The sequence below is a fragment of the Budorcas taxicolor genome, chromosome 10 (assembly GCF_023091745.1).
Source record: "Budorcas taxicolor isolate Tak-1 chromosome 10, Takin1.1, whole genome shotgun sequence".
Lineage (NCBI taxonomy): Eukaryota > Metazoa > Chordata > Mammalia > Artiodactyla > Bovidae > Budorcas > Budorcas taxicolor.
In genome coordinates, this window is record NC_068919.1 from 50,594,735 (window position 1) to 50,607,190 (window position 12,456).

Genomic DNA, 12,456 nt, shown 5'->3' on the forward strand with positions numbered 1-12,456 from the left:
TGTTCCAGCTGCTGCTTGCTCCTATAGGGAAAACAAGGTCATTAAATCATCCTCATTTCCATGGCTGGTTTGAAGGTGGAGGCTTTGGGTTATTGATGAAATCTTCTTTGAAGTGGACTCTTGCCTTCTTGAAATAGGCCTAGACATGCCTGGGTTCCCCCAGTGCCCAGAAGTGCATTTGGACACCAAGACTGAGTTATGAAACAGGTCTTACTTTTAAATCTCACCTTTTCCAGCTGCCTAGCATTTTAAATTTACCTGATAGCATTTTACTTAGTTTCTTTTTTTTTTTTTAATATTTTCAGAAAGCTATTTAAAATTTTGAGGAACATCAGTTTTTAACTCAAGTAACTATTCCATATGTAAGTATCATTTTGATAGTTGATAAAATATTTAATATTTTCCAGTTTCCAGCCACTCCCCGCTCTTGTCCCTTCCCCACCGTCCACCCCCAGGACTGCATCTGGTGTGATAAACTCATCCTTTATTTTGCCTTCAAGGTCCTCTACCAGTACTCTGTTTGGGTGTCTGGGAACCTGATATGGAGAAACCCTTTGCCAAGTGATAGCTTCTACTAGCTTTAATACACAGTGGAGTGGAAACCATGACAAAAAAGTGTTTTCAACTTTATTTCTGCTTTTTGCTGCCTCGCGTGTTCTCCCTCTGCAGTTCTTCTTCTCATCTGAACTCTGTGGCAGTGACTGTGCTCGTTTCTTTCAGATGGAGATTATTTTACCTTTACAAGACATGAACCCATTGGTGTGTGTGGACAGATCATCCCGGTGAGTGTATCTCCTCACGCCTCGTATTTATTTTCATTTGAACCAGTTCTCTTAAAGATACATAAAACATGGACTTCAGCAATGTGTGTTTTCCATTACTGGGGGAAAAAAACTGAGTTCATGTTGTTGACATATCTTTAACAGCCTCCCTGCAAATGCTTATTTGAACAGGTTAATAGGGTTTCAGCTTCGTTACCAGGAGTCGAATTCTCAAGTTATGGAATTCTCATGATTAAAATAAGCAAAGCAAAGCCCAGTGTATTAATAACCTGCCTTCAGTTATGGATGTCCATTCAGCTTATGGAAAATTAATGCTTTGTTATATTTGCTTGTTTATTTTTTAGAACTGTGACTCTCCATTTTTCCAGGCATATTGTTTTATATGGTCTTTTAATCCCATTCTTCCCCACTGTTTCTTTTCACAAGAATCTAGATAGAAGACCCTACAGAAGACACAGCAGTACAGTTCACGTCATAGTCATAATTGAAACCAGGCCGTGCTGTTGTGTGTCTTGAACAGGGAAATAGATGTAGTGCTTAGTGTTTGGATTGGAACATTAAACACTGTCTTTTTTTTCCCCCTCTCTGCCTCATACATAGCCTTGGCACTATACAGAACATCATCGAGTCTTCCAGCAGGAGAGTCTAGCTAATCATTCTGGCAAGGATTTCAGGGGAGCCTCAACTTAGATTCTTAAAGTACAGACAAGAAGTTTTCTCAAAATATAGGAGAATAACTCAAGATAATCTTCAGCTTTGGGAGCCAAACACTTGGGGGACATATTAATAAATTATTTTAAAGGTCCACAAACTCTGGGTTACTGTGACATGTATTCGAGAATGAAAGGAGAAGATGAGAGATTTGGTTTAAGTCCTTCTGCCCCTAAACCACCCAGGGAAATCCTGCTCAGATCAGAGCCGGGTTGAGGTCTGTCACCTTAATTGCAGGAACTCAAACCTGCTTTTCCTGCCTTCCCCAGACTCAGTTAGCTGCAGCTTTCACTGACAGGACAAGAGCCACTTGTCAGCCAGCTCGGCTCAATTACTGCGCTCCCAAGATTTATATACTGTAGATGGAATTAAAACATCACTGTGTACTCCCAAGTTTATAAACAACTAAGGGGAAAAGAAATTGGGTGTTTGGTGAAGGCAAGACACTTGTATATTTTTGCAAGCTTGCCAGGGCCAGTGAGAATCCTTCAAGGATGGCAGCTGAGATGCTTCAGGCAGAAACACATTGTGGTCAGGGGCTAGAGCCAGGGCACCAGGATTTCTGTTTTCTTTCTTAATGAAATTATCAATGACACCTGATAGTACTGAGGTTCATGCCTGCACTTACAACAATACAAGCTTAATATCCTTTTTAAAATTGGTTTAAACCATCTTAGGCCCCAGTCTCAGATACACACATATATTTTTTAGTCTCCATTAGTTTATTTTGCAGTGGCCAGGAGACAAACTAAGATTTTTGCGTCCTTATCAGTAGATGCACTTTATTTTTTGTAATTGTGTGTTTTGTGACAATACATGTAGGTAAAGAAAAAGGTACTGCCTTGAAATACACACTGACTTCCAGGTCTTCCTCTCTGAAGAGCTTTTATACCAGCCTGAAACCCTGGTATAAAAAAATCACAAATGCAAGAAAAAGTTTTCATACACAAGAACTTACTGGAACCAAAAGCTAATTTTAAAAACATATAAAATGACAACAATGAAAAGCTGAAACAAAACAAAGACTCCCTTTTAACGATAAGATTTCTTTTTGTGGGTAGCTGGAAAATAGTAATTTGCTGACCAGAGAGAGAATAGGGGAGATTTTCACGGTCAATCTTGTTCTCTTCTTAATGAAGTAATTAAAAAATCCAAACATCTATACTCTGTGGTGGGACAAGATTTATGTTGAGGACCAGTCTGAGAAATCTGAGAAGTCACAGCTTGAAAACAAAGTAATGGAGGAATATTTTTCCATCTATCAACCCTGAGATTTTGCCTTTCAGTGGAACTTCCCCCTGCTGATGTTTGCCTGGAAAATTGCTCCAGCTCTGTGCTGTGGCAATACAGTAGTTATTAAACCAGCAGAACAAACACCACTCAGCGCGCTCTACATGGGAGCCCTCGTCAAGGAGGTAAGAGAAACCGACCTCAGGAGTGGCTCCCACCCTCCTTAGAGTTGGGGCCTACTGGAGCATATCCAATTCAATGTGCTTCATCAGCTTTCACAAGCCACGTTTCCTCCAATTCTGTTTTGTTAGGCTGGCTTTCCACCAGGAGTCATCAATATTTTGCCAGGATACGGGCCAACAGCCGGGGCAGCAATAGCTTCTCACGTTGGCATAGACAAGATTGCGTTCACAGGGTCTACTGAGGTAGGTGCCTGAGAAACCACAGCCTAAGGAACAGTTCCACAAATGAGTAGAGGGTTTGAGAGAAAATTGAAAATGTTACCCATGGACTGAACACCCAAAGAGCAGTGACTGCTCAAGGTCTTACCATAGCTAGAAGACGGATGGGTGGCAAAGTAAAGGTGGACATTGACTGTTTGTGCCTCAGATCTCTGGACTCTCGTGTGCTCCATTTGTGTGAGACCTGTCCCGGAAAAACAAAACCCTATTATATTTTGAAATAAAAGGAACAAATATCAGAGGCAAAAACAAACTAACAAACTGTCCCAAAAGAGTCTATCACAGAAGCTGGGCTTCTGAACACTTTCTTGAATCAAGAACACAAGTTAAGAACTGGAGATGTAAGTTAATCTCTGGTCAAGATGAAAATGGAAACACAACTTTGTCTTATCATTATATCCCCAACTCCTGTAGATGCTGTTCGCAGCTAACTATGACCATGAGCCTTAAAAGGTCATAGAGAGTAGAGATCAGCAATTTTTTTCTGCAAAACACGGCCAGATAGCAAATGTTGTGGACTTTGCTGGCAATATGGTCTCTATTGAAACTACTTAACTCTGCCCCCGGAGCACAAAGTAGCCATAGGTGATGTAGTATGAACTGAACCCAGCTGCAGGCGAGCACTGCGTGTCCTATATTGACCTTGCTCTGGGGTCAGGGGGCTCTGCCTGCCTGTCCACCTCTTGGCTCAAGCACTACTGGGCCGCATGTCTTTCAGGAGTTATCAGTCATTCTGGTCAGATGAGACTAGAAGACACTCTTCAGTGAATGGTGCTGTGGTTCAGCTTCTTGTTTGGGCAGGGCAGACTGGGCCCTAGGGCTGGCAGAAGTCCTCATTTGAGGAGATGAATCAGGCCGATCTGCGCCCATCTGTGTTCCCTGGTCAGAGTGTGCCCCTAGTTTGGTTCTGCAGATGAGCAGAGCCACTGGTTGGGATTACTGCTTGGTCACTGCAGATGTGAATTCAGTCTGCCAGAATTTGTGTGTTGCAACCCCTCCCCCTCTCTCTGTTGCAGTCTCATTTCGGTGGTGGTTGAGCTGTGCAGATTCCCCTGCAGTGCCCATGGTGTGAGATCAGAGTAGTGGCTCCCACGGGTCAGCTCACAGTTATGAGTTCTTCTTTCCCACTGGAGAAGCCAGAGGGTCAGGAGAAATGTCTCCCCATGGTGCTGCAGTGGCCTGGGGCAGGGCAGTGCAGTCACAGTGTAGCTGCTTTTCTTACCCTTGTCATGGGTCTCTGGTACAGGGGAGCGCTTCCCGCTTAACCTTGCGTTCTAGGGATCTCTCTGTGATGTCTTGTGTTTTTTTTGTTTTTGTTTTTTTTTTTTCTTAACAAGTGCTCCTTACGCTTCTTGTGAAGGAAAGCAAAGTCTGGAGCAGTCTGTGTTGCCATCTTGGTAACATCATTCCTCAGTATTTTCACTAGTACCAGATTGCTTTAATTATAAGGTTCTAAAAGATGTGTTGGAGTATGGCAGGCAAGATACCCTCTTATTTGGTTTTTCAAAACCTTTAGGCTGTTCTTGCCCATTCTTACAGATAAAATTTCAGTTTTGTTTTCCAAGTACCTCACCTTCCTCCACACAGCTCTCATTGGAATTTTGATTGGCATCCCATTACCTGTCGTATTAAATTGAAGATGAGTGTTCTTTCTAGAAATTGACATCTCATCCAGGAACATGGCATAAACCTCTTCAGTTTTATTTGTCCTACAGTGTTCTTCACTGATGTCATCATCATTTACATCTTAGGCTTGTCTTGATAGATTAATTTCTAGGGATTTTTTTTCTTCTAGGATATTTCAATTTTAAAACTGAGCACTTTTTTTAAAAGTCCCAATACCATGTGTTGGAAAGTCATGTTGAGAGGATGATCTAACCTTTCAGGCCAGACAAGAAGTAGCATAGTGCATCAATAAGAACATAAGTGCTTATTTCCAAGTTGCCTGGGTTTAAGTCTCTGTTTTGCCATTCCAAAAGTTTTTTAAACTTTTGAAAAGACTTTACTGAAGTATAATTTACATACAATAAAATGCATTCATTTAAGTACCAAATATACACTGTCACATAACCATCACCCAAACTAAGATATAGAATATTTCCATACCCTAAAAACATTTCTCATACCTTTAGCCCCAGGCAATCAGTGACCCTCTTTGTTAATATTCATTCCTCTGTTACTTTATATAAATGGAATATACAATATGTACTCTCCCATGCCTGGTGGTTTTTTTTTTTTGGTGAGGGGTTTGTTGTTCAGTATTTAATGAATTATTGATATGATTGGATTTGAATCTCCCATTTTCACTTTTATTTTCTACTTGTCCCATCTGCTTTTTGTCCCCTTTCTCCTCTTTTTCTGCCTCATTTCGGATGAATCGAGTACTCTATTTTATCTTTTATTTTGGATTATCAGCTAAGCCTCTTTTTAAAGTGATTGCTTTAGAAATTGCAAGGTGCGTTTTAATCACAGTCTACTATTTTAAAGTATTATGTTACTATAATGTAGCAACAGTACAATTCTTCCGTTTCGTTTCTCATTGCATCCTTCACGCTGCCACTGTTCTAGGATTCACTGTTATGTATGTATGTAGCCCACAGTACATTGCTACACTGCTTGTTTTAAAAATTCAACTATCTCTTCAAAGTGAAAGTGTTAGTTGCTCAGTCGTGTCTGGCTTTTTTTGCAACCCCATGGACTGTAGCCCACCAGGCTCCTCTGTCCATGGAATTCTCCAGGCAAGAATATTGGAGTGGGTAGGCATTTCCTTTTCCAGGGCATCTTCCCAACCCAGGGATCAAACCTGGATCTCCAGCATTGCAGGCAGATTCTTTACCATCTGAGCCATCACAAGAAAACAAAATTATTTTACGTTTACTCACATACTTACCGTTTCTAACCCTCTCTCTTCTTTTTTTTGCCTATGTTTCTTTCTGATGTAATTTTCTTCTGTATAGAGACTTTTCTTTAGCATTTCTTATAGTGTGGGTCTGTTAGTGACAAATTCTCTCAGCTTCTGTTTGTCTGAATATGTATTTATTTTGTTTTCATTTTTTATGATTTTTTTCTGAATATAAAATTCTGATACAACAGTGTTTTATTTTACTTTCAACACTTTAAAGATGTCATTCTGTTGTTTTTTTTAAATGACTTGCTCTGTTTCTGATAAGTTAGCAGTCATTCTTATCTTTGTTTTACTGTATATAATGTTTTTTCAAATATGTATGCTTTTTCATGTCTATTAATTTTTGAAAGGATACTGAACATTGTGACCATTACATTATGGACCATGTAGATTTTGTTTTCTTTCTTTTAAGAGTGCTGGACTTTTTTCTGTCAGGCAATTAAGTCACTTGCAGTACAGGTTGACCCTTTTGACACTTAATTTTAAGCTTCATTAAAGACTAGTTTATCTTTTACTAAGATAATAAAATACATTAAGATTACTAAGTTGGGATCCTTCTGGATTTTGTAGTGAATGTGCTAAATGTTCAACCAAGTCTTTCTGCTCTGGTTAGTCAGAACTCAGACGTCCCCAACCCTATATGAGCTCTGAGTATTATTCAGCATACAAATTCCCTGATCTTGGTTCTTTATCCCGTTTTCTGAAGTATACCAGTCACCACAGGTATACCCTTTAGCTTAGCCTTCAGCCAGAGAATTGATGGGACCCCCATAAGTTTTCTTGACTGCATTGTCAGTACCTCTGGTACTAAGCCTTTTTAACCACCTCATTCTCTCTAAACTCTAATCTATTTCATCATTTCAGTGAGATCAGCACGTTCTACTTTGGTCTTAACATCCCATGATGCAAAAGGTCTTCCCCTGTTTCTTTTTTTTAATTTTAAAAAAATTTTATTTTATTTTTAATTGGAGGATAATTGCTTTACAATATTGTGATGGTTTCATTCCCTTGTTTCTTTTATCTCTAGAATCACAGTCCCATACTGCATGATATTCCATTTAAAGGAAGCAATTTCATGTACTTTTCTAGTTGTTTCCAGTGCGAGGGCAAGTTCAGTGACAGATTTTGAGAAATAGACTGCCAGTTATTGCTATAGCCAAAATGAGTTTATTCAGAATCAGCAAAGAATTGCAGTTTGGGGTCTACAGCCATGGCAAACCACATGCACATCCTTCCACAGCAAGGAGGGTACTCTTTTAAAGCAGAGAAAAGGAAATTGGAGAGCTGTAGTAAACAGAGTCCACTGGAGAAATTGAGAGTTTGAAGTATAGTTGCTTTTTGTTGCCTGACTTGTGACAGTCTCTTCTCATTGCATGAACTCTTGCCAGGTAAGAAGTTTTTCTTTTTTCTGTTGGGCTTTGCTACTGTCATAAGTGGTAGAGCTCCCTTTTCTGATCTTCGAAGTCTATTTTAATTGAGGTTTCTGTTTATTAAGTTTTTTATCTTTTCTCCTTTTGATCAAGACCTTTCTCTGAAAGCATTGCTGGTAAGAAGTTCAGTTTTCTGGTTTCAGCAGCATTTTATCTCTCAGTGCCAGGAAAGACCTTTGGTGTAGTTTCTCACATCAGAGGGAAAGCATGCAGATTGAAAACCTACTGAGGTCACATTCTAGTAACAAAGAAGGATAGGAGGGAGAACTCTTAGGCGGTTTTTATGTAAAGCCCTTGCGTTATCAAGATTATAGACATCGGAGATCTTCTGAAGTATCGTGTCATCATTAAAGGTCTAGCAGGCAAGTTTCCAACAGACCTGGTCCAGATTATCTTGGAAAGGCTATCTCATCAAATATTGTCTGCTTCAATTCCAGGGAATCTTTACTTTCAGGTCCCCAATGATGTGCAGGCCCAGCCAGAGTTTGGTGCTTTCTTTTACTGTATCACATAAATCCAAAGTCTGTTCCCTGGAGTTCAGTGACACATGGGTTGGTTAGCATTACTAGATAGAGGGATCTTTCCAGCAAGGTTGAAGAAAGTCTTTCTGGAAGTTTTTTCCAGTAGATAAAATCTCCACAGAGCATAAGGTGTGATGCTCAACATCTTTGTCTCCCAAGAGCACACTGTAAAAAGATTGCTGTGCCAAAACATGATTGTTTTTAATAGAAGCAATTTGGCCTTTGCAATATTGCAGGATCTTCCTTACCAGTGAGTCAAGAGGCAGGAGCCAAGTGCACTGGACATTCAATGACTCTTTCAAAGAGTGAGAGTTTAAGAGTTCCAAAAGATATCGATCTAAGATCTAGAAGGACCTCTTGGTGATGCTTTTGGCCAAGGTTTTTTAGGGACTCTACAGATTTCCTGTTTGAATCTTAACAATATCATTAGTGCATTTGACTAAACTAGAGGGTTGACAGTGATAAGTATGGTCAAAGTGTCATGAAACTGGCCAAAAAGTGCACAGTTGTCTTACCTGACTAGTAAGATGAGTTCCTTGATCACTGTGAAGTTCAAGAGTTGTCCAGGTAGTGATAATATTTTTCAAAGGGACTTTAGTCACAGAAGAGGCCTGTCTGCAGGAGGTGGCTTCAGACCAGAACTAAAACATATTTATATTCATGAGATGGAGGAAGTTGTATGAAATCCTTTTCCAGACCTCAGATGGTCATTAGGCAGTTTGAAATGTCCAGGAGCAGTGCAGACAGGCTTATTTGGGGTATATATTTCAGACAAGTGGGTTAAGTGATAAATTCTTGGAGCCTTAGTGTTGCCTCACCAATGTTGATTCATGAATGCTATCATTTTGTCAGTAGACCAATGGTTTAATGTATGTACAGTGGTTAGGAGTGAGAATTTTAGAATCTCCACTAGGACTGAATTGTTATTTGGTCTAAACCGGAGCTTCCTCTTTTTGTCAAACCAACAACTGTTGAATTTCTAGTCTTGTTTTCCCTTCTCTGAGGCCAACAGTGTTTGGCTTCTATACTTTTTCTAAGTCACCATTTGGGGAAATATCTCTTTGGACCATGCCAGAGGTTTGGTTGTTGTTGGTTTCTTTAAGGGCAGCATTCTTTCTGGAAATGTCAACAAGATGATTTCTTTTAGCTTCCAGAAAGTCACGTTTAGAATATCCTGGAATCTTAATAAAAGCAGCAGGTAAAAAGTATTGCATCCAATAATCCCTGAATATAAGGGTCATTTAAAATTTTGGCTTCCTTGGTAGCTCAGCTGGTAAAGAATCTGCGTGCAATGCAGGAGACCCCGGTTCGATTCCTGGGTTGGAAAGATCCCCTGGAGAAGGGATAGGCTATCCACTCCAGTATTCTTGGGCTTCCCTGGTGACTCAAACAGTAAAAAATCTGCCTGCAATGTGGGAGACCCAGGTTTGATCCCTAAGCTGGGAAGATCCCCTGGAGGAGGGCATGGCAACCCACTCCAGTACTTTTGCCTGGAGAATCCCATGGACAGAGGAGCCTGGCGGGCTACGGTCCCTGGGGTGGCACAGAGTCAGACATGACTGAGCGACTAAGCACACATGTGCGGAAGCCATGCTGCCCCTCTGAAAGCAGGTCTACTATCAGTGGCACTTTGAAGGACAAGCTTGTGTAAGAGTATATAATTCAGCCTGTGTAGCCAAAGTAGCCATAAGTAAAGATGCTGCTGCAACAGTATTAAAAGGAGTTGTAATATCATGCCCAGCACAGTATTTGTCATTGTCACTTTTTAAAAAGAAACCATCAGAGAACCATGAGAAGTCAGTGTTTCCTAAAGCATTTTCCTGCATATCATCTCAAGGAGTCAAGCAGAGACCTGTCAGTGTTAAGCAGTCATGAGGGACTTCATCAGTGGCAGAGGGGAGAAGAGCAGCAGGGTTACCTTTACTCTGTGAAAGAGTTCTGTGAAGAGCAGTTCTGTGAAGAGCATGAAGACTTCATAGGAGGTGAGGCAGGTGTCTGAGAAATGTTGACTATGATGAGAATTCAGGTGAGCTTTTCCTACATGAGGTACAAAAGTGGTTAAAGGGGATCCCATAACAGTTTTTTTTGGTAGCGTTCACCGAAAGGGCTGTGGTGATTTTTTAACTAAAGAAGGGAAAAGTAATTAATTTCCCCCTTTTTCCTGGAGGAATTCTGGAATTATACTTCCCTAAGAAATCTCCGGTGAAAATGGATATGGATGGAGGAACTAAGAAGAAAAGAGTATTTATCTCTCAAAGGGTCTAAACCAAAGGGAATAAATTCAGAGAAAGAAACTCATGAAGTTCACTAGAGAGCCTCACTGAACTGTCTCAGTACTCTGAAACAGCGCTGCTTTATAGTAGTGGAGTCGAGCACCAAGATGTGGCTCTAATGTTAGGGCTGGAAGAGATTCAGCCCCAGTCTGGAGAAACATTTCTCTAAGATGAGTAAGAGGGAGAGTTGGGAGGAGCCCCCTGTAGTTCCTCAGAGCCACTTCCTTGAGGATTAGGAGGACAATGGAAAAACTAGTTAAGAGACCTGAAGATGCCAGAAGTTTGAATTTGTAACAGTCTCTTTTCCAATGTCCTGGCTGTTTTGCAAAGGTAACAACTAGGAGGGGTTTTTGTGTGTGTGTTTTGTTTTGTTTTAAGGGGTCTTCATTTGCTTGAGTTGAAGATTAAGAATTTTGTTGATCTTCCTTTTAGATGACTCCTCTAAAGTGTGAGAGAGCTGGTATACCAGATTAACTGCATCTGAACTGGACATCCCATGGGTTACCCATCCCATCCTGGTCCTTTTTACTAGAAGGGAAAGGTCCCAGTTCAGCCCACTGATAAACACAAAATCAAAAGCTCCCCAGGTGGGATCAACATTTGAAGGGAGACCAAAATTTTCCTTAACAATCTGAAGTTGATTATAATTGTCATGAGCAGGTTCAGCAGATTTTTGTGTGCAAGCTTGAATTATGTCCCAGTCAACAGGCTTTGGAAAAGTCCAGAAATTGCTTGATGAAGTTTTGTAGCAGTTGCCTGAGTCTGATCATATAATAACTTAGTGGGCTCATTTCCAGCTTTAATTCTAGACACCTTTCAGGATTCTCCCTGTTAGCAGTTTTCATCCAATACTGGGCCTGGCCTTCACCAGGAAGATGTACATCAGAGAAACCAGGTTGATAAGCTTTGTTTTCTGTATCCTTTAATTACTTATTGTGGATGTAGATAACTTAACTACTTTGGTCTTTTAACTTTCCTACTAGCTTTATAGGTGGTTGAGTTACTATCTTTATCATGTATTTGCCTTTCCCAATGAGATTCCTCCTTTCATAATTTTCATATTTCTAACTGTGGTCTTTTCTGCTTAGAGGAGTCCCTTTAACATTTCTTGTAAAAACTATTTTGTGCTGCTGAACTCTTTCAGTTTTTACTTATCTGTGAAACTCTTGATTTTCCCTTCAACTATGAATGACAGTCTTGCTGGGTCTTTTTGATTGTCGCTTTTCTTCCTTTCATCATTTTAAATGCATCATGCTGCTCCCTTATGACCTGCAGAGTTTGTGCTAAAAAGTCAGCTCCTAGTCTTATGGGAGTTCCCTTGCATATAACTGGTTGCTTTTCCTTTGCTATTTTTAATACTCTCTCTTTAACTTCAATTTTTGTCATTTTAATTACAATATGCTTTGGTATGTTCCTCTTTGGGTTAACCCTATATGGGACATTGCATTTCCTTTCCCTAATTAGGCAAGTTTTCAGCCCTTATGTCTTCAAATGTATTCTCTGCCCCTTACCCTCTTTCTTCTTCTGGGACCCCTATAATGTGAATATTAGCACAGCTAATATTGTCACAGAGGTCTGTTAAACTGCCCTCATTTTAAAAACATTATTTTTTTTGTTAGCTTGGATGATTTCCCCTACTCTGTCTGCTAGTTCACTTGTATGTTCTTCTGGATCATACAATCTACTGTTGATGCGTTCCAGTGTATTTTCTGTTTCAGTTATTGTATTCTTTAGCCCTGTTTGGTTCTTATATTTTCTAACTCTTCGTTAAAATTCTCGTTGTGTTCATTTGTTCTTCTCTCAAGTTCTTTGAGCACAGTTATGATTATTACCTTGAAGACTTTATGGGGTACATTGCTTATCTCCAGTTCACTTGGTTCTTCTGGTACTTTATCTTGTTCTTGCGTTTAGAGCATATTCCTTTACCACCTCATTTTGAGGGAGCCCCAGTGGCCCCCTTCCTCTTTGATAGACTCTCTAAGATCAGCTGGTGGTTATGACCCAGGCTTCTTTCAAATTACTGTTCCTGCCTTGGGTCTCAGAACATGTTCTGTGTGTGCCCTTAAGAATGGAATATTCCACAGCTCTTTGGGTCTCCTGAAAGTAAGCCCCACTGGCTTTCAAAGCTAAATGTTTTGGGGGC

General features: G+C 40.2%; 1 protein-coding gene across 1 annotated transcript in view; it reads left to right on the forward strand.

The window, feature by feature from the left end:
* Positions 1-12,456, forward strand: part of ALDH1A2 (aldehyde dehydrogenase 1 family member A2) — a 116,494-nt gene that overhangs the window by 74,098 nt on the left and 29,940 nt on the right. Inside the window, exons 5-7 of the mRNA XM_052646637.1 lie at positions 721-782; positions 2,780-2,908; positions 3,035-3,148. Coding sequence (XP_052502597.1) covers positions 721-782; positions 2,780-2,908; positions 3,035-3,148 — 305 coding nt within the window. The remainder of the gene's footprint in view (positions 1-720; positions 783-2,779; positions 2,909-3,034; positions 3,149-12,456) is intronic.